The 26,734-nt window shown below is 38.3% G+C and overlaps 5 protein-coding genes across 6 annotated transcripts; 3 read left to right on the top strand and 2 right to left on the bottom strand.

Annotated features, from left to right (window-relative positions):
• Nucleotides 1-297: 297 nt before the first annotated feature.
• On the bottom strand, nt 298-2,115 carry cox14 (cytochrome c oxidase assembly factor COX14). Its single transcript, XM_084416239.1, has 2 exons — nt 2,017-2,115; nt 298-929 (listed from the first exon to the last, which is right to left on the bottom strand). The coding sequence occupies exon 2, from the start codon at nt 920-922 to the stop codon at nt 740-742; it is 183 nt and encodes a 60-aa protein (XP_084272365.1). The 5' UTR covers nt 923-929; nt 2,017-2,115; the 3' UTR covers nt 298-739.
• An 89-nt stretch (nt 2,116-2,204) lies between these two features.
• bcdin3d (BCDIN3 domain containing) lies at nt 2,205-4,053 on the top strand. Of its 2 annotated transcripts, XM_084416226.1 has the most exons (3): nt 2,205-2,562; nt 3,246-3,463; nt 3,563-4,053. In XM_084416226.1, the coding sequence occupies exons 1-3, from the start codon at nt 2,359-2,361 to the stop codon at nt 3,807-3,809; spliced, it is 669 nt and encodes a 222-aa protein (XP_084272352.1). In that variant the 5' UTR covers nt 2,205-2,358; the 3' UTR covers nt 3,810-4,053. The 2 variants fall into 2 exon arrangements, with proteins under 2 accessions (XP_084272352.1, XP_084272351.1); XM_084416225.1 differs by having other exon boundaries at nt 3,246-4,053.
• A 2,096-nt stretch (nt 4,054-6,149) lies between these two features.
• LOC311295021 (keratin, type II cytoskeletal 8) lies at nt 6,150-13,275 on the bottom strand. Its single transcript, XM_084416192.1, has 9 exons — nt 12,930-13,275; nt 11,087-11,295; nt 10,781-10,841; nt 9,775-9,870; nt 8,985-9,149; nt 8,524-8,649; nt 7,151-7,371; nt 6,996-7,042; nt 6,150-6,649 (listed from the first exon to the last, which is right to left on the bottom strand). Exons 1-9 carry the CDS (start codon nt 13,203-13,205, stop codon nt 6,546-6,548), a joined length of 1,305 nt encoding a protein of 434 aa, XP_084272318.1. The 5' UTR covers nt 13,206-13,275; the 3' UTR covers nt 6,150-6,545.
• A 2,619-nt stretch (nt 13,276-15,894) lies between these two features.
• LOC311295008 (piggyBac transposable element-derived protein 4-like) lies at nt 15,895-19,231 on the top strand. The gene is made up of 3 exons (XM_084416175.1): nt 15,895-16,125; nt 17,225-18,517; nt 18,593-19,231. The coding sequence occupies exons 1-3, from the start codon at nt 15,920-15,922 to the stop codon at nt 19,035-19,037; spliced, it is 1,944 nt and encodes a 647-aa protein (XP_084272301.1). The 5' UTR covers nt 15,895-15,919; the 3' UTR covers nt 19,038-19,231.
• Nucleotides 19,232-22,193: 2,962 nt separating this feature from the next.
• LOC311295007 (piggyBac transposable element-derived protein 4-like) lies at nt 22,194-25,530 on the top strand. Its single transcript, XM_084416174.1, has 3 exons — nt 22,194-22,424; nt 23,524-24,816; nt 24,892-25,530. Exons 1-3 carry the CDS (start codon nt 22,219-22,221, stop codon nt 25,334-25,336), a joined length of 1,944 nt encoding a protein of 647 aa, XP_084272300.1. The 5' UTR covers nt 22,194-22,218; the 3' UTR covers nt 25,337-25,530.
• The last annotated feature ends 1,204 nt before the right edge of the window (nt 25,531-26,734 follow it).

Raw genomic sequence — 26,734 nt, 5'->3', positions numbered from 1 at the left:
TTTTATTTTAATTAATGAAAACTACTTTTTAATAGTTTTAGGGTATGTTTATACAACAACGATGTACTAAAAACAGAAGTTTTACGACAACGTTGTCAAACATATCCCTGTTCACACGGATCTGCGAAACGACTAAAAACGCTGTATTCATGCCAGGCCAGTAGATGGCGACGTCACTTTGTAAAGAAACTAGGCGCCTATAGACCGAACATGTAATACATATGCACATGACGTCATCATTTTCACAAATTCATGTTTTTGTAGTTTACATGTAAATGAACAGCCAAAACGCAGAAAAAGTTCTACGTTTTTAGTTGAAAACGGTGTCGTGTAAAGTAAACATCCCATTGGTTAAAAAAACAATGCTGGAATATCATCATTTCAGTTTAGGTTCAGTTCGACAATGTCATGTGCAATCTTAAAAATCATTTTTACCAGTCCAGAACAACAACAAAAACAAAAAACATGGTAAAATAATTTGTCAACAGGTGTGGGAATCATGTAAATTGATAGGACAAAACTCAAGATAGTAGATTTTACAAGGAACATTTAATATATTACACCATAAATCACTGTTTCCATAATAGAGACCTCATTCAGAGCCACTGAACTAGACGAACGAACCCTCTGAGGCTCATGAACGCAGGTGTGTGTCTGTTGACACGCTTCCACACACACTGCTGAGTCCCGTAACGTCCCACCCGTGTGACATGATCAGTGTCCGGTTCAGGGATTGAGTTCAGTCTTTAATGCTCCCTGTATCCGTGCTCTCGCCCTGTGCCGTCAGCTCGAGCTGTTTCTGCTTCTGCATGTAGCGCTGAGCCCGCACGACACACAGGTATCCACCGTACACCGTCAACAGCATCATGGAGCCCGAGAACAGCTTATAGCCTGCGTCTGCGATGCGCTTCCCACCGAGCATGACGGATCTGGGGGGACATGACATGAACTCAGGTGAACTCGCAGCATCACAGCAAACACAGAACGTTCACATATGGTTATTTGGGGAACCAATTAAGAACGTTAGGAGAATGGTCTATGTCTGTAAAGAAACTTTACTGGTGGTTAACCCAAAAACAAACCTTAAAATGCATGTTTTGGAAACCAAAAATCGTTAGTTGGGATACTCAATGTGGTCAAAGATGATCAACTGATATTTCATGAATAATTTCAGGCCTTAAAAAATGAAAATACTGTCATTATTTTCTCACCCTCAAGTTGTTCTAAACTTGTATGAGTTTCTTTCTTCTGTTGAACAGAAATGAGGATATTTTAAAGAATGTGGGTAACCAGACAGTTGCTGGTCCCCATTTACTAATATAGTATAGAAAAATAAATACTATGGAATTCAATGGGGACTGGAAACTAGTTACCAACATTCTTCAACATATCTTTATTTGTGTTCAACAAAACAAATAAACTCAAACAAGTTTAGAACAACTTGAGGGTGAGAAAATGTTGATAGAACTTTCACTTTTTGGTGAACTATCCCTTTAAGATACACCAGTTTTACTATTGACATTTAGTAGCCGGTATGTGTAGATTTGTGGCAGTAGATTCAAAATAGGCTTAAAAGGGTCTAAATCATTTAAGTTTTTTAACTTATATTCCTTACACTGAGTTACATTCATCTAAACATAATAAAGAGGAGTAATTCATAGTTTCACCGTTGTATACATGTAACATACTACACAGTTACATTTACCCTGCAAGTATAATAAATGATTAATATTTTCGCATACCATTAGATTTACATGATCCCCTGAGATATGTCAAAGATATTACCATGTTACATAGCCAAAAACATGACAATACCATGCAGAATGTTTAATACCGATGGTAATACTAAACCTCATGTTAGTGAATACGATTTTTATTTCTCTTTAGTTTTAAAACTCATCAGTGCGAGTTAGCATCTTAGACATCTAATCTACAACTAGGTTTTAACTTTGTTTAACGTCGTTCCTACTTTAAAGTCACTGCGGTTACATAAAATACCCCAATGTGGAGTCTTACCTGTTTAATATCCAATTCAAAGTAAGAAGAAATGCAGTTCGTTCTCAATGTCAGAGGCAAATGTTAATGCGCATGCGCAGTTTCATTTCGTAACTCTATGGCAAAACAGACGGGCCAAATCTAGTAAATGCGTTTTTCTCTTGTAGATTTCGTCTGGGTTTATAAACGATATATTTTAATATTTTACAACACAGATATACAGACACAAAATATATGTATATCATTGCTGCATTATTTTTTCTAACATAATAAATGTGTACACCGAATTAATTCGATTCAATACGAGGAACTACCTTGTATGGCAGCGCGAGCCGTCAGGAATTATTATGTTGTTGGACAGCGATGGAGACTCTCGTTCCCCATGTGAGTTCAGAGGAAAATGAAGATCCAGGAGCCGCTCCTTATGGAAACTTCATCAATTATTACTCCTTCAACCCACCAGAGAATCGCCTGGGTTTGATACCAGAAGCGCTGCTTGAAAACATCGGGTTCGGTTCTGACAGAAGTGAGCGTGTTTTAATGCTGGATGTGGGATGTAACTCGGGGGTACGAAGCATTTACTTCATTTTGTGTTTCATATTATTATGCTCGATATTATTAGATGTTAAACTTGTTACATTAATTTTTAATAAATTATGAATGTGTTTAATGTAAAACTTAAATTCATTAATTTTAAAAACCCTCTTATCCGTGTACCTTATTTTAATAAACTTGTTTCTGTAAAAATAATAATATAATCCAGATCCGTAATCCATTTTTGTAATAATAATAATACATTTTATTTGTAATGCGCCTTTCTCAAACTCAAAGTTTTTGTGAACTATCCATATTAGTATGATATTTACCCTTCAGATTCAGATTTTGAAGTTCTCTAGCTAATAATTTGACATATTATTGAGTGCATGCATTTGTAACTATTAAATGAGACCACTATAAATACTTAGGAAATTAGGTAATTAATCAATCAGTATCAGATTTCCAGACATGGAAAAGTCATGGAAATGAATATCTTTAAAATGTCATTGTTGATCTAGTTTTGTTTTGTTTTTGGTTATGCTGGTAATATTTTATTGTTTAAAAGTATAATTTTGTCATATATATTAGTGTTACAGTAGGCTACATTATCACCGGATTGATTTCGATAAGGACATAATCAACTCATAAAAATGTGTAGTTTTAATTATTAATATTAATAATTAATAATTTATATGATTCCCTCTGTTTGTCAGGACTTGTCCGTTGCTCTGTACAAGCATTTACTGCACGAGGACGCCTCTGGAAGTGACTCTCCTAAGAGAGAACTGCATCTGCTTGGATTTGACCTGGACCAAGATCTAATCCTTCGGGCGCAAAACTCCAACCCTTTCCCTCAGAACATCCAGTTCATCCCCCTGGACATAACGGATGCTCAAGAGAGCCGGGCAGCGCTAGAGTCGTATTTAGGCAGGTTTGTCTGCCCCCGCTTCCACCTGTGCACGTGTTTCGCGGTGACGATGTGGGTGCACCTGAATCACGGAGACGCTGCGTTTCTGTCTCTCCTCTCCAGACTGGCGTCTCTCAGTGAGTTTCTGCTGCTGGAGGCTCAGCCGTGGAAGTGTTACCGCTCTGCTGCGCGACGCTTACGCAAACTGGGCCGCAGTGACTTCGAACACTTCAAGGCCCTTGAGATTCGAGGGGACATGGCTGCGCATGCGAGAGAGCACTTGGAAAAGCAGTGCAGCATGGAGCTGGTGCAGAGTTTCGGTAATACAACCTGGGACAGAAGTCTTCTGCTCTTCAGAAGACGAGAATAAAGAGAAGCACAGTCAGATAGATATTTTAATCAATCAATCCACAGTCATCTGTGTGTATGCTGACTATGGACTGACTCTGTTAACCCTAGTCTGGTACTCGGAGCCACTACAATTCTTTGTAATTCTAGTTACCAAACACAAGGGGGCGCTAGAGGTGTTTGCTTTTGCCATGAGTTTGTGGATTTTATGTCTGTATTTTTTGTATATCTGAAGTACACTTCCAATTAAGACTTTTTTTATATTATTATTATTATGGATATGGATGTTTGTCCTCAGTAATGTCTTTTGCATTACCATTTAAATGTTAAATGTCGTTATGTCTTTTTTAAACCATTGCATATATAAAGGATTATTTTTGACAACTTTAGTAGTATTATTATTATCAGGTATATATTATATTATATTATATTATATATATAATATATTATAATAAGTTATCTTAAAAAATAGTTATTTTAACATAAACATTTTATTTTAATAATTTAAATTTTCTAGTGTATACGTTTTTCTCAGTTCGCTGCATTTAGTATTCAGCATTTCTATACAATATTTTAACTGCTCATTTTATAGGATAAAGTTAAAGTGCTTAAACACATTAAGTCGCCATACGACGTGAGCTATAAGTATAACCCTAAAATGCATTATACTTACTTATACTTAATCCAATGAAAGTTAATCCAATAAGAAATCGTCGCGCGCTTCCCGCCTCCAAGTCACAGAAATCTTCCCGCGCTCTCAGAATTCAAAAACTAACAGACGAAACGGTGGCTGTTTGCATTCTTATGTAATTATGTTATATTGCTTTATTAATCGGCACACATACATTTTAACAAACCAAGTGAAAGCAACAGAAGTACGTGAAACTCAGAAGGTCTGGATGACTAACGGAGAGGAGCAGAGTGCCTATTGTGAATATTCGCGGTAAGAAATGATACAGCTGATTTAATTTTGTGAAGTAGGCTAGGACTAATATAGGCTTACACACATGAGAACCACTAATCTATATGCGAAATTCCCTGAATATTAGTGCAGATTCTTCCCTCTTGTTAAGACATTAAGAATGAAATTGCACAAAATGATAAATCGCCTCATTAAACCTCTCCCCGTGTCAGTATGAAACTCCTGCTACGGCGTGTGATTGTCAGCCTAATGTTTTTAAGTTAAGCGTCAGTGGTCGTGGCCGCTAAGGAGACCTCCGGTTAAACAATACCGATCTTGCTACTCAATGTTTTTCAAAGGTTGGCTATGTTACAAAGGCAGTGAAATATTAGACAAATGTATGACCACCCTCAATTACTTTTTCGCTGACACACCAGCGCCCGTACCCGGTACACTGTACGTTTTGACAGCTAGTGAAGTGATATCAAAGTCAAAGAACCTTAGCAAAGAACAGAGTCTGAACGTAACAGAGAAATGGTACAGTCCAATGGGGAGTGAGGGTTTGAAAATCGTATTTCGTTAGATTATTTCCTGAACTGTTGGAATGTGAGGGTAATACTGCATTTAAATACAATTTTGGATAGGCTAACATCATATTATATTACTTTTTTTTTTCAATACCTTACCCCCCAAACTATTATTTTCATCCTTTTGGGAGAGTCCAAGAAGTATCATCTAGGGGGATCCGTAATTTGAACTATGCCAATAGTATAATGGAGGCCAGCTACTAAGAGCTGTGGTGGTAATCTAATGTTTAAATGTCAACTATGTGGAGCAATTTAGGGAAGAACAGCAGGTGTATTGTGGCGCTCGCTTCACACAGTGACATTCCTCTTTGATGCTTTTCATCAACAGGATGTAATTTTGAGGAAATTTGGATTTTGTCTGATCAGAGATTATGTTAAACCCTCATTGACCATAATGTGCTGAAGACATAGTACAGCTCATCTCTTCCTCTAAAATAACTTTAATTGTTTGGATTACATTAGATATAGCCTAAGTTACAGTGTCTGAGCTGGTTTTATTTCTGCTATATTGCTCCAACACAATTTATTCCCACAGCTCTTGTTAGTGTATATAGGCCTATCATGTCAGTTTCTGAAGCCTTGAGTCATTGGGATTAGGGAACATAAAAGACTAATCATATCATGTTTTACTGTCACAGAGTGCACATTGCCTGTAGCCAAATGAAGCAAATTAGGCTGTATTTGTTACATATGAGCAGGTTTTACAGGAAGAAATGACTCAGATTAACATTTTTTAGGACTGTCTGCTCTGATTTCACCATTTGTTGAAATTCGATCTGGTTATCTTTATGATATCACTATAATCATATATCACTATGCAGGTATATACATGAAATACTGATTTTGCATAAAAAAAAAAAGTAAACAATCAGATCTAACAGTTCAAACACATTTTTTTTAAATCAGATTTCCAAAGTTTGTACCAATAAAATATAACTTCTATTGTTTAAGCCTTAAAGTTTATCAGATTGTATTGCAAGAGAAATTGACCACATTTTACAGGCTTTATCTCATTGAATAATACAAACATTTAATTCTATAGAATAAATCATTCCACAATTTCACATTATATAGTAATTTAATATTTTTTTTGTATATTGAATATATATGTTTATAATATATTTGAATCACACACAAGGTCTTTGTTATTTCAGAAAAATTCATCGCAGATTGCTCTCATTGATTCACAGAAAGACAAAAGAAAACTACTTCTATATTTAAGGTTAACTGTCTTCGGTATAGTATAGTGTATTTGATCATGGTGACCACTTCAGTGAGTGCTGAATCTGGTGCTGTTTCTGGTCTCAGTAGTCTTGATCAGGATTTTAGGTGATGGAGAGCTGTTCTGCTGGAAACCATTCGCCCCTTTGGAGCCTGTGAAACAAAAATAATAATAATATTCATCTTTCAGATTGTGTATACGAAGGTTTAAAGTGCTGGTAAAGAACAAGTTAAAGTCGACATGAAATGGCATTCGCGACCCATATTTCTTTCATTTGAATGTTTTACTGTAATACGGTGTTGAATATCCTCTCTAAAAATCTTAGACAGGCTTGATTTTCTTCCTGGACAATTGGTCGTATAGTGTAAAGTGGGTGTTTCATACAGGAATGTGTCAGCAAACACTATTGAGGAGCCTTTTGTAGAAGTCAAATGTTGTATGTGTGTACTGTCGTCATTGTTGTAATGAATAATGTCACACTTGTCCATTCAGACTTACTGTAGTTGGGAACAGCCTGGATGTTCACAATGGACTGCTGCCCAATTCTGTGAAAGGTCAAAACAATGAGACGGTCAATATTTATTAATGTAAACACTCCAGTTTCACTCCTCTTAGGTAGAGAACGACGCACTAAATAGGACTTGACATGTTACCTGTCCTCCTCTCCTTCCAGAAGCTTCCTATAGGTGGCGATCTCGATGTCCAGCGCCAACTTGACGTTCATGAGCTCCTGGTACTCGCGGAGCTGGCGGGCCATGTCCTGCTTGGCTCTCTGTAGCGCCTCCTCCAAATCCTTGAGACGACCTTTGGCCTCCTTCACACTCATCTCGCCACGATCCTCGGCCTCCGCGATCTGGTTCTCCAGGTTCGCACGCTAAAATGATAGTAGCCTCGTGAGTAAAGGTCCTTGCACCCTAAGTCCGAAATTCTCGTTACGAAATTTTCGAACGTTAAAAAAATAAATACGACCTCATGTTGTCAATCACGTTTACACACTCCCTCCGAAACTTTCGCACATCATAAAAAAGTTCGGATCGGGTTCAATTTTCTTGCGTTTTTAGCAAGCATTTTGAGAGGTGTTTTGACAATTAACAGCCACCGAATGACGCATACGACAATTTCTGACTCAGTGTGCAATAGGGCTTTGACTTTTGCCCAAAAATCATATTCGAAGTTTGTTTGTTTATTATTATTAATATTCGAATATTTATTAATAATATTTTGACGGAGATAGCATGGAGTCGATTCTGGCCTGCCTCGCCCCAGATTCCTCCCCCTCCTCCTCCTCCTCCTCTTCCAGCTTGCCGGGATGTAGTGTTGACAGGTGGGGAGTTTGATCCTACATATTTTACACATCACTTTGTCCTCACTCGTGATTTTTCCCTGTTTCTTTGGGAACCCAAAGAAGCGCCACACTTTGCTTTTCAAATTGTCAGGAGTGTAGATTTCGAACTCCTCGTCAGGCGTGGTTGTTGTAGGCGTTGGCGCGGCCATTGTTTTGTTATACAAAATAAGCGCTAACCAGGACGCTAACGTCACCTACAGGAGCCCAGATGACCAATCATAGCCTTGCTAATGAGCTCACGATTCACAACTTCACCAGGCGTGAAAAAGCCTCGGAAAATGAATTGAAAACAACGTTTACAAGCAAACACATTTACAAAAAATAATGCCCATAAGAGGTTCGAATATAAAAGGCTGCCTAATATTCGTTCGACTATCATTATGTTTTTAAATATTCAAAATATATTCGATTAACGAAGTTCGGAGTCAAAGCCCTAGTGTGCAAGGGCCTTAAACGACCACCATGGGTTTAGCTTAAATGAAAAAGTGAATGTAGCACATTGTAACGGTGGTGGACCTAACATAAATACATTATTTTAAGGAAATCTTCGGGCGCCAGACAGGATTAAACCTGTCAAAATGTAAATGAACCCAGGATAGCAAGGAAAAGTAACCACCTGTTACACAATAAATCACCGTAATAGTCCCAGAAAAATTCAGTTCACAAGGTATACATCCTCACCTGTGATTTAATAACCTCGATCTCGCTCTGCAGACGGCTGATCATGCGGTTGATGTCTGCGATCTCTCCTTTAGTGTTTCGCAGTTCGTCGTTGTACTGACTGGCCTGAGAGGACATCTGATCAAACTGACCAGAGCGAGATGGAAAAACTGATCAGTACACACATTACTGTAATGAAAGATGTTTTAACTAGACTAATTGCATTCCTACTAGGCGTTTATGGAGCTCTATGGAGAAAAACACCTAGGGTCAACATGTAAAGTTTACTTTCTTAATCCATCTTCACATTGTGAAGGATTACTCATCAAAATTTATTGAATTGCCTCTAAACGACTTTCCCAAGCCAATCGATTCCCAAATGTATCAAATCAATGTTAGGACATTGAGTTTGCTTTTTCAAGTTCAAGTTTCAAGATGTTAAGAGACAAATCTCTCGGAAGAAGTTTGTATTTCGTATCTACCTTGGACTTGTACCAGGATTCGGCCTCTTCGCGGCTCCTGGCTGCGATATCCTCGTATTGAGCCTTGACTTCGGCCACGATATGATCCATGTTGAGGTTTCGCGAGTTGTCCATTTGCACGACGACGGACGTGTCTTTAATGCTGGCCTGCAGCTCACGCAATTCCTGATCCGGAGAGACAAGGCAACTTTATGTGTGTTTGAGGGAGCTTTAGCTCTGTGGAAACTACATTGTTAGATGTGTATTTAAGCACTGTATAGACAAATTGGTCTTGGTATTTGGTTATCCTTATGTGTAGTTCAAGATTTAAAGACAAAACATTAAAATAATGTTCTGTTTTTATCATCTAAAACATGCTGCAACTTATATTCTAAAGCAACTTATTTACCTCTAGCATTGCAGACATGCACACTTCTGGATCAGTGCTGGATGAAAGGTTCGTGAGCTCAAGTTTATCTATATAACGCATTTCCAACACTAGTGTTACAAATTTATTTAGGCTTGGCTTTTATAATAAATGTTGTTTATAATGAATGCCACTATTAATTATTTTATACATATATTTTTCCTTCATTTGCGTTTGTTAACTTTGAAAACATTTTGTTTTATTTACTGGTATTTTACATGCAATAATAAAGTGTGACTAATATACTGATGTGATTTGTATGTTTTTTTTCTCTCAAAGCAATTTTGACCTGGTGCAACTTGGAGTCAGGTGTGTGTGTGTGTGTGTGTGTGTGTGTGTGTGTGTGTGTGTGTGTGTGTGTGTGTGTGTGTGTGTGTGAATCACCTCATCGTAGAGGGTCCTCAGGAAGTTGATCTCATCAGTCAGGGCACCAACTTTATCCTCCAAATCAGCTTTCACCAGATACGCAGAGTCTACATCCTGAGGGACACAGTACAGTTTTTCCTCTTCTCGATTGCAACCTTGAATAACTTGTATGTCTTCCTTGGGCATTGAATTAGGCATATCGATACTCAATAGAGCTACATCTTGTAGATATTTAGTATGCAACTCTGACTTCTTGCTACTCTCTGCAGGCCATTGAAAACAGATCTCCTCTAGTTTATAAATAATGCCGCATCCCCACCCAGGCTTTTGTCAGTGGTGATTTGATCCCTCCAGTCTTAACTTTAGCTCTTTACCCCTCCCAAACATCTCATTGTTCCCTCGCCTGGGCTGCTTTTATTGGACGTGTTGTGAAAGTTTAACTTTCCCTGGTCCTAAAAGTTCAGCTTTTTACCTGGAAACCTGCCCTAACCCCGCATCACAATGAGGTCATACTTCTTGGATTGTGTTTCATAAAGTAAAAACAAACAAAAAAGACTTTTTTGGACTTCTGACCTCAAAAGTCATATGGGTAACTAGGGTGGACGATGTATCGGCCACCATATCGGTATCGGCCGATATATGATCATTTATAATGTTGGCCGATATATTAAAGGCCATAAATAATGAATTGTTTCCTTCATCTGAGACACTTCAGATGTGCACTGTTTACCATGATGGTTTTGAATTGCTTGAAATATGATTGAAATCACTTCAAAAAAGGAAAATAAAGTTCAGTGTGCGGCACAAGTCTGTCATATAGGCTACATCGAATTATAATGAGAACGTTATAATTGTGTGTTTGGGACATGGTTTTTAATGGTAAGATTTTTGTTTATATAATCATGCCCTGAAAAATTATTAAAAAATGTGGATTTATATTTATCGGCCAATATATCAGTTATCGGCTTTAAAATATAAAGAGTTATCGGATTTTCATATCGGTTCATCCCTATGGGTAACCAACCTTTTTCAGAATCACAAAGTCGTTCTCCAGGTTGTTCCTCTTGTTGATCTCATCCTCATATCTGAATAAAATACAAAGTGGAAGTGAAAGTTTCTGATGTCTGAGAAAAAAGACAAGTTTAGAAAAGTGTTGAAGAGATTTTAGAAAGATTTATTGTAAATATAGTGATATGTTGTTTTTGATGATAAATAATGAGCTGTGTTGGATCAGGTTAAGCTGCATATTCAGTTTCTCAAAAGAAATACAAGAAAGGCTCTCGTCAGAGGTCAGCTAACATTGGCGCTAGCGTAGACGTAAAGACTTTACTTGTGTTTGAAGTCCTCCACCAGACCCTGCATGTTCCTCAGCTCTCCGTCCAGCTTGGTCCTGTCGTTGTTGACCACGTCCATCTGTCTGCGCAGGTTGGCCATGTACGCCTCAAACATGGGCTCGACGTTGGACCGACCCGGGCTCTGGTTATGCAGCAGCTCCCACTTGGTCTCCAGCATCTTGTTCTGCTGCTCCAGAAAGCGCACCTGTAGAGGTACAACAACAACAACAAAAAAATATTTGCATTTAATATTGAATTAATGGCTCCAGTATGGATGCTGAATCTCAGTATTCAATGTTATATGAAACATTCTGGAATTTTATGCAGCAGAAACCAGCACTTATAATATCACTGTGATCAAAGTAAATGTGATCTTTGTAGACACTGTTCACCCTAAATGTAAATCTTCCTTGAGGAACATGATGAGGTAGGTCAAATAAAGTGGAGCTCTGTTACTAAAGTCCTTCTCTACAAGTTTTCCTGTCATGCTTCTGTGAGAACAGAGAGGGAAAAAGTCCACTTCACTGCACAAAAATGCTTTTCTTCCTTACTTCCTTTTTCTCGTTTCCAGTCCAAATAGCTAAAAATTCTTAAATCAAGATGCATTTACTAGATGAGTAAAATTACATAAGATATTGTGTCTTGTTTTCTGGGTTAATAAATAAAATGTAATAAAATAAAAAAAAGCTACATTATCTGCCAATGGGGTAAGAAAAATAATCTTAATTCAAACAGAAACAAGATTATTTTTCTTACCCCATTGGCAGATAATTTTACTTTTTATAAGCAAAAACTCACTTAATCAACCCCCCCCCCCCCCCCCCCCCCCCCCCCCCCCCCAGAAAACAAGACATAATATTTTATGCCATTTTACTACTTTAGTAAATGCATCTTAATTTAAGATTTTTTTATATATTTGGACTGGAAAAGAGACAAAAATACTAAGTAAGAAAAGCATTTTTTGCAACTCCTGTAAGGTGGTGATACAACTGCACATATTGTTGGCAGATTAGAGGTAATATAAATATAGGCATTGCATGCTTTTTAGGTAATTTGTGAAGAAAAATAGTTTTTCTTTTTTAAGTATTTTGGGAGGGTTTTTTTAGGGAAGAGTGTTTTATGTGGAATGGATAGTAATGTTGAATGATGGATGTTTTGGGGTGGGTTGATGTTGCAGCAGTTCTCTCATCCAAGACAAATTCCTCCTACGGGAGACAATAAACAGTACCTTGACCTTGATTTTAAGAGTTCTTCCTTGAAAGTTCTTCACTTCACTGCACATCCTGAAAGCTTGTCTGCTTTAATAGATGCCCACCTTGCCAGGATGGACTCATTAACAGAGTAACATGACTCCACATTAGCCGAACTGTAACACTCCGGAGAGTAGTGGCTGACCTAGATGGGTTTCTGCGTAAATCCTTAAATTCAAGCACTTTAAAAGCCGACCTGAGACCCGTGTTGGAAGACCCAGCCCTGCCCCGACCCACAACAGTGACTTGGTTGTACTTCAGTGCGATTGAAGTGTCGATTTCAGTCCGGTAGGCTCCTGGGATTCGGTTGCATTGTCCTCCGGCACACAAAAGCTTCCTTCATACTCACTGGGATAGTGCTGTCTTCAGTGGCTTGGTCAAATATGACCTGCTTTTTATCAGGTTTCAGGCTTCAGAGAAATGGGTCACGCTATAAACTATCGTTTATCGTACCAAATGACCTTTCATATGGAGGTTTCTGCTACAAGAGATGTTGATCATATAAAAACTATATCATAAACACTCATTTTAACCCCTACTTTTTAACTAAAACTATACCAATCTCAGGGAACAAGAAACCCAACTGTACCTTATCAATGAAGGTGGCGAAGCGGTTGTTCAGGGACTTGATTTGGTCCTTCTCTTTAGTGCGCACCATCTGGATGTTGGGGTCGATCTCTAGGTTGAGGGGTGCCAGAAGGCTCTTGTTGACGGAGACACTGGCCATTGGAGGCCCCAAGTATGCCGAGCTGGTGCTGAAACTTGGAGCGGATGCTCCCAATGAGATCCCACTTAAACTGCTGTAGCCGAAACCTCCCATCCTCACGGAGCTGCTGGAACTGATGCGCTTGTTTCTCAGACTCATCGTTGGGTAGTGGCGAGAGAAACTGAACTGATGTTTCAGATGAGAACAGGTGGGCAGACCTGAGCACGACGGGTGTCTCTCTCTCTGTGTGGAGAGGCTGGGCTTTTAAAGTCCAACCAGGATGGGGTGGAGAGTTCCTATTGTGGGAAAACCTGTTTCAGATTGGACACACTGTCGGCTTTATCTGAGCTCCCGGATCGGCAGTGAACACACACTCTCTCAGTTTCTCTTTCTTACTGTTTCACTGTTCTCATATAGCATCTAAATGTTTAATGTGGCCCATGTCAACAACATTCCCAAACTAACTGCATGCCCTAATAAACGCATTTTCAAAATAAGCAGTCCTAATATCATGTATTTCATATATGCATTTTATTAAAACTGTTTTATATTTCAGGGCCACATTAACCAGAAATCTTGAACTTGTGTGCATAGATGGCAACTATTAAGAATACAGCATGATTTTATGATTTGCTTAAACAAAATATTTTAATAAAAATCTAAAATCAAGCTTTTTGGTGCATTTTAAATAGCAAAAGAAATGTATTTCTATGCGAGCAAAACCATGCTGTCCTTCCCTCCAGCAGTCGTCTAGGTAAACTAAGCTAGGTTGAGCACTCCACCTACTGGAAAGACATTTTATGCTTTGTTGTCCATAATCTTATCCATCTTCATCTTCGCTCTCACCCTCATCAACTGCAGTTGTGTTTTGTAACTTTTTTTTACCTTTTAAGAGCTATATAAAATGTGCCAATCATAATATGTGCAGATATAATATGTGAATTACTATTCTTATAAGTGCATTACAAAATCATGCAAAAATACAAATATATTTAGATAATTCTAACTCTTGTAAATCTGGAAGCTTACGATGATATTTTGAACCAATAATCTGAACAAAAGGCAGTTGAAGGATGACGTGTATAATTCAAATATTTATCTGACTACAATATAATTAATCTGACTCCATTAAAGTTGTTGTTATTCTTTAACCTCTTATTCTTTAAAGGTCTTTCTTAGAACTGATATGGATTTGACCAGAATGTTTAGATAACGAAAGTTATAATCACTTTAGCTTTCAGCATAATCAGTGATAAAAGGAAAGATTCTCAAAGCCTTTAAAGCAGGCAAAGTTATTTATTAAGTTACATGTTTAAATATACAGACAGTAGAATGGAACAAAATACTGTATAGAAACTCAGTTGTAACAAATAACGCACTTTATGTAGAGGCCATAAAAGCCTTTCTTGTAGTATGAGGCTATGCACCGGTGTACGGGGGACAAAGCCTTTCTCCCAGATCAACAGTTACCTTTCCTTCTTATACCCTGAGCAAAGCATTGTTAAACATGAGTGGAATACCAACACCAAACCCAACTGATAGGAAACCAAAAGATGAGGAAAATGGGTGGAGATCTAGAGGGGGAGAAGAACATTAATCCTCAATGTATGCTTAATAGTACCTAGATTGTACATTAGGATACTTTAATATCCCTATTAAGTTCACCACCATTCATTTCAGTTTATAAGCTGTCAGATGAGACCAATCATGGCATAGTTACATATTAGAACACACTAGTAAATAAACAGTATGTAGTTGAAAGCATTTGTCCTGTGAAGCAAATGGTGCATACGTGTCATTGAGGTGCAAACGACTCTGTCTCTCCCGACAGAACCATCATGTGCCTGGAGTGTCCCAACAGTCCTTAATCAGCATATTGATGAAATCCCTGCACTAGATAGGCATTAGCACACTGGGATGATGAAGGCCATTGTGGCACATTTAAATCACATGTATACCTTTAAAAGGCTTTATGAAGTACTAGGGCAGTAAAGAGTTCTGCCCATATTTGCCCAGCCCTACACTCTTTTCCTTGCACAAATAATACATGTGTAATCTATGCCTGGAATGCCCTTAATATTGCAGAATGTTGCCTTGAGGCAACACAGGTTTTTTGTTATGCCCTCTCAAACATTTTATGATATATAATGTAAATTCTTGAAAATACTTCTTTATTTAGAAGTGAAGGTGACTCGTATTTTTTTTTTTTTTTTTTATCTGGGTGATTAACTGGATGCAAATAAGTGAAAAAATGCACTTCATCTGAGAAAATATTTAAACGTGCTGAAACAGCCACAAAATGGACCCCTGTAAGTCATGTGACCACTGTTTTTGCACTTTCATTAATTAGTATTGAGTTCTTCTCCCCTGAGATAGGTTTGACCAAAGTTTTGGTGTCTCATTTTATTAAAAAATAAACTAAAATAGACTATGTTGCTTGGAGGAAACACTGTAACACAATGGGTTAAATTAAAGGCATGTTGAGTCTTTTTTTAGTTGTGGTAGCTTTTTTCCTTTAAATAAAATACCTATTATTGCTTATCTCTGTGGTGCGACCGCTGCTCATTTTAATTTAAATTAAATCCATCTTTAACAATGCCATTAGTGTTATTTCGATGCACCCCGCCGCCTCTATCTCTTGACGCCTATGCTTGCGAGAAATAGGACTGAGAACCCTCACATAGGTGTTGCGAATAAGGGAGGGACACTTTTCGTCTAAGTTCCCGCGGTCTGGCGTTTGACCAATGATAAACCAGCACATTAAGACGGACAAGTAAAGTAGCCAATGAGAGCGCGGTTACTCTCTCAGCGCGACCGTGTCTTTCTGAGGGAGATATTTTCTGCTGCTGAATTGCGTTTTGCGGTGAGTGCTTATGAGAATGGACATAATAACCGTTAAGGTCGAGTGTGAAGACATTATCAAGGAGGAAAATGACGATGCATTTGAAAATGGGGAATTGTCCGGTAATAACGGGGAACACGACGAGACGATTGAATTGGGAGATTCTTCTGACGAAAGTGACGCTTCCAGCGTGGATTCCAAAGAAGAGCTCGATAACCTGGATCTCGTGTTGGAGCAGTAAGTTAACACTCATTTTAAATTTGAGGTTTATATATAGGCCTACAAGTACTTTATACATAATCACATTTTAGGACGTTTTTTCAAATCATTTGATTGGAGCAAGATAATATGGCTTGAGAGGCAGATTGTAAGAACATTTAACTCTTTAATGACCCCTATAAATGTTTAGATTATTCCAAACTAGTGTTTGTCGAGATATGTTTGAATTAGTGAAGGAGGAAAAAATGATGATCAATTGAAAAAAATGTATTGCTAATTTGTATTAATTCATTTTATGGACCAGTAAGTTTAACACACTTTTTAAATTTGAGATTTTTTATATAAATACTTTATATATAATCGAATTTTTGTCAATTTTCTAATCATTTGATTGGAGATAAATAATATGGCTTGAGGGGCAGATTATAAGAACGTTTAACTCTTTAATGACCACATATGTTTACATTATTCCATACCAGTGATGGACGAGATATGTCTGAATTATTGAAGGAAACAAAATAAGGCTCAATTTAAATATTTTTAATTTGTATAAAATCACTTTATGTAGTGACTAGACATTTTAATGCCCTCATAGAATGCAGTTAATTCTTTCTATTGCATACATAGAGCATGATATTTACCTATGCTGTTAATGTAGTAGGCCTAACTTTAAGGTACATGTTAATTTGTATTAATACACTTTATGTTGTGACTAGACTTTCTAATGTCCTCATTGCAGTGCTTTTTTTCTTCTTCTTTTGCATACATATAGCATGATATTTACCTAAGCTGTTAATGTTGTAACGTTAAGAAATACAGGCTTGCGTTTGTACTCAAAGATAATTATTTTAAGTATGTGCATATTAAAACGTGCCTGTAACTATGTTATAGCTTTTAATTTTGTATTTCTTTAGGGATTTTTTATTAGAGCTGTGCTCACTGTGGCATAATATGAATTGAATATGATCATTTAAACGCAGATATAGTTAATGTTAAAGACTTTCTTTAACAATATAGGTATAAAAATAAATACAAAGATTAAGTATGAAAGTTAAATTTTATTGGGTCATTTTTCATTTGTAAATGTAGCATGTTGTATTCTTGCCTCATGCAACAGGTTTTCAGATCCCTCTGATGATGATGTTGATGATAATGTTGATGATGCTGACTGGAATCCAGAAGTCACTCCACGAAAGAAGAAGAGAACTGGTCTGTCTTCAATCTCACCATCTCCAGCAAAGTCTAGTAGAACTTCTTCACCTGCTTCTGTACAAAGTAAGAAAGGGAAAGGTAGGAAAAGCAAAGTGAGTCGGTCCCTACCTTTTTCCATCTCAGAAGACAAGTGGAAAAGTGCAGATGAGCCTGACATTGAGCCGACTCAGCCAATCTTCAGACCTAGACTAACGCCCGGCGTACAGTTGATCTCCAATGCGTCATGCAGTCCTCTACAGTATTTTGATTTGTTCTTTTCAAAATCTGTTTTGAAGACAGTTCTAGCCAACTCAAATACATACGGGGCTATGCGTCATAAAGATACGAAGAAGCCATGGGAGAAAATTTCTTTAAAAGAATTCAAGAGATTTCTAGCAATGGTTATTTACATGGGTTTGCTGAAATGCTTCCAAATGACGGACTATTGGAGGAAGTCAGACATCTACAGTCTTCCATATCCTGCAAAAATCATGACTGGTAAAAACTTTCGTCGCATATGTGCGGCTCTCCATCTTAGCGACCCCAAAGTGGATGCAGAGAATGACGCAAAAAAGGGAACGCCTGAATATGACCGTCTGTGTAGGATCAAACCGCTGTACCAGGACATTAGGGACGCATGCAGATCCTCTTTTCATCCCTTTCAGAACATCTCCATTGATGAAAGAATGGTGGCATCAAAAGCTAGACATGGTCTCAAACAGTACATGAAAAACAAACCTACAAAATGGGGGTACAAACTCTTCGTACTGGCGGATTCCCTCTGTGGCTACACATGGGACTTCTTCATTTATGAGGGAAAAATGAATTTAGAGCAGAGCAAAGGCATCAGTTATGATTCTGTCATGATCTTGGCAAATGCAAGGTTGTTGGGTTCTGGCTACAAGCTGTTTGTTGACAACTTTTACACCAGTCCCAAGCTCTTCAGAGACTTGCTCGCTAAGAGGATCTGGGGGTGTGGCACTGTTCGAGCAAACCGCATTGGCCACTCAAAGACAGTGGCTCCTCGTGGTAATATTCGCTGGTTTCGGGAAGACGGCCTGCTGTTTGTTGAGTGGAAGGACAAGAGGGATGTGCTGATGTGCTCCACCTTTCATAAAGCCTTTAATGGAGACACCATAAAGAGGAATGTGAAAGGAGCCGATGGAGTTTGGGCCATTCAAGATTTCCCAGTTCCAGCTGCCGTGTTGGACTACAACAAGTAAGTAGACTTTAATCAGTGTAAATTATGCATTTTAAATGACATGTCTTCTAATAAATGTTACTTTCCTTCCAGGCACATGGGAGGAGTGGATCTGTCTGATGCGCTTATTGGATATTACACAGTTCTACATAAAACAAGAAAGTGGTATCGGTCCTTTTTCTACCACTTTGTGGACATCGCTGTAGTAAATGCCTTCATTTTGCACCAGCAGATGGCCAAGATGAAGAACCAGAAGCCTTTGACTCAGAAGCTCTTTAGGGAGGCTCTTGTTAGAGAGCTCGCAGGAACGGGCCCTGAATATACAACTGACCGAACAGGATCGGGTCGTTCTACTGGCTCCCACCTGCCCAAGTACCTCAGCGGAGACAGCACAGTCGGAAGACAGAGATGCAAAATGTGTCAAAATAAAACTCCAGTGATGTGTGCGACTTGTCAGGTGCATTTGTGCTTTGTTCCGAAGCGCGACTGTTACAATAAGTGGCATGAATCGGGTGTCTCTGAGTCTGACACAGAGTAAAACTTAAAGAGCAGTTCATGTGTAGACAAGTCCAAACTGCCAACCTAAACAAATAAAGGAATGAAAGCATTATCAAACTTTGGAAATAGAAAGAAATGCAACATGAAACTAGCAAGCCGTTGATAATGACTAATGGCATTTGAGGCTTGGAAATTCTGATAAACTGGAAATATCATAGAACATTAAACTTTTAGTAGAAATGGGTCACACTCATGGTTGTTCAGGGACTTGATCTTGTCCTTCTCTTTAGTGCGCACCATCTGGATGTTGGGGTCGATCTCTAGGTTGAGGGGTGCCAGAAGGCTCTTGTTGACGGAGACACTGGCCATTGGAGGCCCCAAGTATGCCGAGCTGGTGCTGAAACTTGGAGCGGATGCTCCCAATGAGATCCCACTTAAACTGCTGTAGCCGAAACCTCCCATCCTCACGGAGCTGCTGGAACTGATGCGCTTGTTTCTCAGACTCATCGTTGGGTAGTGGCGAGAGAAACTGAACTGATGTTTCAGATGAGAACAGGTGGGCAGACCTGAGCACGACGGGTGTCTCTCTCTCTGTGTGGAGAGGCTGGGCTTTTAAAGTCCAACCAGGATGGGGTGGAGAGTTCCTATTGTGGGAAAACCTGTTTCAGATTGGACACACTGTCGGCTTTATCTGAGCTCCCGGATCGGCAGTGAACACACACTCTCTCAGTTTCTCTTTCTTACTGTTTCACTGTTCTCATATAGCATCTAAATGTTTAATGTGGCCCATGTCAACAACATTCCCAAACTAACTGCATGCCCTAATAAACGCATTTTCAAAATAAGCAGTCCTAATATCATGTATTTCATATATGCATTTTATTAAAACTGTTTTATATTTCAGGGCCACATTAACCAGAAATCTTGAACTTGTGTGCATAGATGGCAACTATTAAGAATACAGCATGATTTTATGATTTGCTTAAACAAAATATTTTAATAAAAATCTAAAATCAAGCTTTTTGGTGCATTTTAAATAGCAAAAGAAATGTATTTCTATGCGAGCAAAACCATGCTGTCCTTCCCTCCAGCAGTCGTCTAGGTAAACTAAGCTAGGTTGAGCACTCCACCTACTGGAAAGACATTTTATGCTTTGTTGTCCATAATCTTATCCATCTTCATCTTCGCTCTCACCCTCATCAACTGCAGTTGTGTTTTGTAACTTTTTTTTACCTTTTAAGAGCTATATAAAATGTGCCAATCATAATATGTGCAGATATAATATGTGAATTACTATTCTTATAAGTGCATTACAAAATCATGCAAAAATACAAATATATTTAGATAATTCTAACTCTTGTAAATCTGGAAGCTTACGATGATATTTTGAACCAATAATCTGAACAAAAGGCAGTTGAAGGATGACGTGTATAATTCAAATATTTATCTGACTACAATATAATTAATCTGACTCCATTAAAGTTGTTGTTATTCTTTAACCTCTTATTCTTTAAAGGTCTTTCTTAGAACTGATATGGATTTGACCAGAATGTTTAGATAACGAAAGTTATAATCACTTTAGCTTTCAGCATAATCAGTGATAAAAGGAAAGATTCTCAAAGCCTTTAAAGCAGGCAAAGTTATTTATTAAGTTACATGTTTAAATATACAGACAGTAGAATGGAACAAAATACTGTATAGAAACTCAGTTGTAACAAATAACGCACTTTATGTAGAGGCCATAAAAGCCTTTCTTGTAGTATGAGGCTATGCACCGGTGTACGGGGGACAAAGCCTTTCTCCCAGATCAACAGTTACCTTTCCTTCTTATACCCTGAGCAAAGCATTGTTAAACATGAGTGGAATACCAACACCAAACCCAACTGATAGGAAACCAAAAGATGAGGAAAATGGGTGGAGATCTAGAGGGGGAGAAGAACATTAATCCTCAATGTATGCTTAATAGTACCTAGATTGTACATTAGGATACTTTAATATCCCTATTAAGTTCACCACCATTCATTTCAGTTTATAAGCTGTCAGATGAGACCAATCATGGCATAGTTACATATTAGAACACACTAGTAAATAAACAGTATGTAGTTGAAAGCATTTGTCCTGTGAAGCAAATGGTGCATACGTGTCATTGAGGTGCAAACGACTCTGTCTCTCCCGACAGAACCATCATGTGCCTGGAGTGTCCCAACAGTCCTTAATCAGCATATTGATGAAATCCCTGCACTAGATAGGCATTAGCACACTGGGATGATGAAGGCCATTGTGGCACATTTAAATCACATGTATACCTTTAAAAGGCTTTATGAAGTACTAGGGCAGTAAAGAGTTCTGCCCATATTTGCCCAGCCCTACACTCTTTTCCTTGCACAAATAATACATGTGTAATCTATGCCTGGAATGCCCTTAATATTGCAGAATGTTGCCTTGAGGCAACACAGGTTTTTTGTTATGCCCTCTCAAACATTTTATGATATATAATGTAAATTCTTGAAAATACTTCTTTATTTAGAAGTGAAGGTGACTCGTATTTTTTTTTTTTTTTTTTATCTGGGTGATTAACTGGATGCAAATAAGTGAAAAAATGCACTTCATCTGAGAAAATATTTAAACGTGCTGAAACAGCCACAAAATGGACCCCTGTAAGTCATGTGACCACTGTTTTTGCACTTTCATTAATTAGTATTGAGTTCTTCTCCCCTGAGATAGGTTTGACCAAAGTTTTGGTGTCTCATTTTATTAAAAAATAAACTAAAATAGACTATGTTGCTTGGAGGAAACACTGTAACACAATGGGTTAAATTAAAGGCATGTTGAGTCTTTTTTTAGTTGTGGTAGCTTTTTTCCTTTAAATAAAATACCTATTATTGCTTATCTCTGTGGTGCGACCGCTGCTCATTTTAATTTAAATTAAATCCATCTTTAACAATGCCATTAGTGTTATTTCGATGCACCCCGCCGCCTCTATCTCTTGACGCCTATGCTTGCGAGAAATAGGACTGAGAACCCTCACATAGGTGTTGCGAATAAGGGAGGGACACTTTTCGTCTAAGTTCCCGCGGTCTGGCGTTTGACCAATGATAAACCAGCACATTAAGACGGACAAGTAAAGTAGCCAATGAGAGCGCGGTTACTCTCTCAGCGCGACCGTGTCTTTCTGAGGGAGATATTTTCTGCTGCTGAATTGCGTTTTGCGGTGAGTGCTTATGAGAATGGACATAATAACCGTTAAGGTCGAGTGTGAAGACATTATCAAGGAGGAAAATGACGATGCATTTGAAAATGGGGAATTGTCCGGTAATAACGGGGAACACGACGAGACGATTGAATTGGGAGATTCTTCTGACGAAAGTGACGCTTCCAGCGTGGATTCCAAAGAAGAGCTCGATAACCTGGATCTCGTGTTGGAGCAGTAAGTTAACACTCATTTTAAATTTGAGGTTTATATATAGGCCTACAAGTACTTTATACATAATCACATTTTAGGACGTTTTTTCAAATCATTTGATTGGAGCAAGATAATATGGCTTGAGAGGCAGATTGTAAGAACATTTAACTCTTTAATGACCCCTATAAATGTTTAGATTATTCCAAACTAGTGTTTGTCGAGATATGTTTGAATTAGTGAAGGAGGAAAAAATGATGATCAATTGAAAAAAATGTATTGCTAATTTGTATTAATTCATTTTATGGACCAGTAAGTTTAACACACTTTTTAAATTTGAGATTTTTTATATAAATACTTTATATATAATCGAATTTTTGTCAATTTTCTAATCATTTGATTGGAGATAAATAATATGGCTTGAGGGGCAGATTATAAGAACGTTTAACTCTTTAATGACCACATATGTTTACATTATTCCATACCAGTGATGGACGAGATATGTCTGAATTATTGAAGGAAACAAAATAAGGCTCAATTTAAATATTTTTAATTTGTATAAAATCACTTTATGTAGTGACTAGACATTTTAATGCCCTCATAGAATGCAGTTAATTCTTTCTATTGCATACATAGAGCATGATATTTACCTATGCTGTTAATGTAGTAGGCCTAACTTTAAGGTACATGTTAATTTGTATTAATACACTTTATGTTGTGACTAGACTTTCTAATGTCCTCATTGCAGTGCTTTTTTTCTTCTTCTTTTGCATACATATAGCATGATATTTACCTAAGCTGTTAATGTTGTAACGTTAAGAAATACAGGCTTGCGTTTGTACTCAAAGATAATTATTTTAAGTATGTGCATATTAAAACGTGCCTGTAACTATGTTATAGCTTTTAATTTTGTATTTCTTTAGGGATTTTTTATTAGAGCTGTGCTCACTGTGGCATAATATGAATTGAATATGATCATTTAAACGCAGATATAGTTAATGTTAAAGACTTTCTTTAACAATATAGGTATAAAAATAAATACAAAGATTAAGTATGAAAGTTAAATTTTATTGGGTCATTTTTCATTTGTAAATGTAGCATGTTGTATTCTTGCCTCATGCAACAGGTTTTCAGATCCCTCTGATGATGATGTTGATGATAATGTTGATGATGCTGACTGGAATCCAGAAGTCACTCCACGAAAGAAGAAGAGAACTGGTCTGTCTTCAATCTCACCATCTCCAGCAAAGTCTAGTAGAACTTCTTCACCTGCTTCTGTACAAAGTAAGAAAGGGAAAGGTAGGAAAAGCAAAGTGAGTCGGTCCCTACCTTTTTCCATCTCAGAAGACAAGTGGAAAAGTGCAGATGAGCCTGACATTGAGCCGACTCAGCCAATCTTCAGACCTAGACTAACGCCCGGCGTACAGTTGATCTCCAATGCGTCATGCAGTCCTCTACAGTATTTTGATTTGTTCTTTTCAAAATCTGTTTTGAAGACAGTTCTAGCCAACTCAAATACATACGGGGCTATGCGTCATAAAGATACGAAGAAGCCATGGGAGAAAATTTCTTTAAAAGAATTCAAGAGATTTCTAGCAATGGTTATTTACATGGGTTTGCTGAAATGCTTCCAAATGACGGACTATTGGAGGAAGTCAGACATCTACAGTCTTCCATATCCTGCAAAAATCATGACTGGTAAAAACTTTCGTCGCATATGTGCGGCTCTCCATCTTAGCGACCCCAAAGTGGATGCAGAGAATGACGCAAAAAAGGGAACGCCTGAATATGACCGTCTGTGTAGGATCAAACCGCTGTACCAGGACATTAGGGACGCATGCAGATCCTCTTTTCATCCCTTTCAGAACATCTCCATTGATGAAAGAATGGTGGCATCAAAAGCTAGACATGGTCTCAAACAGTACATGAAAAACAAACCTACAAAATGGGGGTACAAACTCTTCGTACTGGCGGATTCCCTCTGTGGCTACACATGGGACTTCTTCATTTATGAGGGAAAAATGAATTTAGAGCAGAGCAAAGGCATCAGTTATGATTCTGTCATGATCTTGGCAAATGCAAGGTTGTTGGGTTCTGGCTACAAGCTGTTTGTTGACAACTTTTACACCAGTCCCAAGCTCTTCAGAGACTTGCTCGCTAAGAGGATCTGGGGGTGTGGCACTGTTCGAGCAAACCGCATTGGCCACTCAAAGACAGTGGCTCCTCGTGGTAATATTCGCTGGTTTCGGGAAGACGGCCTGCTGTTTGTTGAGTGGAAGGACAAGAGGGATGTGCTGATGTGCTCCACCTTTCATAAAGCCTTTAATGGAGACACCATAAAGAGGAATGTGAAAGGAGCCGATGGAGTTTGGGCCATTCAAGATTTCCCAGTTCCAGCTGCCGTGTTGGACTACAACAAGTAAGTAGACTTTAATCAGTGTAAATTATGCATTTTAAATGACATGTCTTCTAATAAATGTTACTTTCCTTCCAGGCACATGGGAGGAGTGGATCTGTCTGATGCGCTTATTGGATATTACACAGTTCTACATAAAACAAGAAAGTGGTATCGGTCCTTTTTCTACCACTTTGTGGACATCGCTGTAGTAAATGCCTTCATTTTGCACCAGCAGATGGCCAAGATGAAGAACCAGAAGCCTTTGACTCAGAAGCTCTTTAGGGAGGCTCTTGTTAGAGAGCTCGCAGGAACGGGCCCTGAATATACAACTGACCGAACAGGATCGGGTCGTTCTACTGGCTCCCACCTGCCCAAGTACCTCAGCGGAGACAGCACAGTCGGAAGACAGAGATGCAAAATGTGTCAAAATAAAACTCCAGTGATGTGTGCGACTTGTCAGGTGCATTTGTGCTTTGTTCCGAAGCGCGACTGTTACAATAAGTGGCATGAATCGGGTGTCTCTGAGTCTGACACAGAGTAAAACTTAAAGAGCAGTTCATGTGTAGACAAGTCCAAACTGCCAACCTAAACAAATAAAGGAATGAAAGCATTATCAAACTTTGGAAATAGAAAGAAATGCAACATGAAACTAGCAAGCCGTTGATAATGACTAATGGCATTTGAGGCTTGGAAATTCTGATAAACTGGAAATATCATAGAACATTAAACTTTTAGTAGAAATGGGTCACACTCATGGTTGTTCAGGGACTTGATCTTGTCCTTCTCTTTAGTGCGCACCATCTGGATGTTGGGGTCGATCTCTAGGTTGAGGGGTGCCAGAAGGCTCTTGTTGACGGAGACACTGGCCATTGGAGGCCCCAAGTATGCCGAGCTGGTGCTGAAACTTGGAGCGGATGCTCCCAATGAGATCCCACTTAAACTGCTGTAGCCGAAACCTCCCATCCTCACGGAGCTGCTGGAACTGATGCGCTTGTTTCTCAGACTCATCGTTGGGTAGTGGCGAGAGAAACTGAACTGATGTTTCAGATGAGAACAGGTGGGCAGACCTGAGCACGACGGGTGTCTCTCTCTCTGTGTGGAGAGGCTTGGCTTTTAAAGTCCAACCAGGATGGGGTGGAGAGTTCCTATTGTGGGAAAACCTGTTTCAGATTGGACACACTGTCGGCTTTATCGGAGCTCCCGGATCGGCAGTGAACACACACTCTCTCAGTTTCTCTTTCTTACTGTTTCACTGTTCTCATATAGCATCTAAATGTTTAATGTGGCCCATGTCAACAACATTCCCAAACTAACTGCATGCCCTAATAAACGCATTTTCAAAATAAGCAGTCCTAATATCATGTATTTCATATATGCATTTTATTAAAACTGTTTTATATTTCAGGGCCACATTAACCAGAAATCTTGAACTTGTGTGCATAAGTTTCCGAAAGATGGCAACTATTAAGAATACAGCATGATTTTATGATTTGCCTAAACAAAATATGTTAATATAAATCTCAGAGTAAAATCAAGCTTTTTGGTGCGTTTTAAATAGCAAAAGGAATGTATTTCTATGCAAGCAAAACCATGCTGTCCTTCCCTCCAGCAGTCGTCTAGATAAACTAAAATAGGTTGAGCGCTCCACCTACTGGAAAGACATTTTACCAGCTTTGTTGTCCATATAAATTGTTTGAAAACTGTAATAGATGTTGTGCTCTCCTTTTTGTTTTGACACATAGATATTTGAATCTCATTGTCAAAACAATGTTGTTATATATGGCTTTAAATGCTGTAAATGATCATATTAACATTTAGCTGTCAAGTGTGCTGCTGTTATCAGATGCTATTGTATTTTGTTTCATTTTGCTAAGAAATTCCACCTAAACTACACATTTACTTTTTATAGAAAGACATTTGGTAATTTTTGCATTTAATA

This window comes from Rutilus rutilus (genome assembly GCF_951802725.1).
Source record: "Rutilus rutilus genome assembly, chromosome: 8".
NCBI classification, from domain to species: domain Eukaryota; kingdom Metazoa; phylum Chordata; class Actinopteri; order Cypriniformes; family Leuciscidae; genus Rutilus; species Rutilus rutilus.
This window is presented reverse-complemented; position numbering and strand designations above follow the sequence as displayed.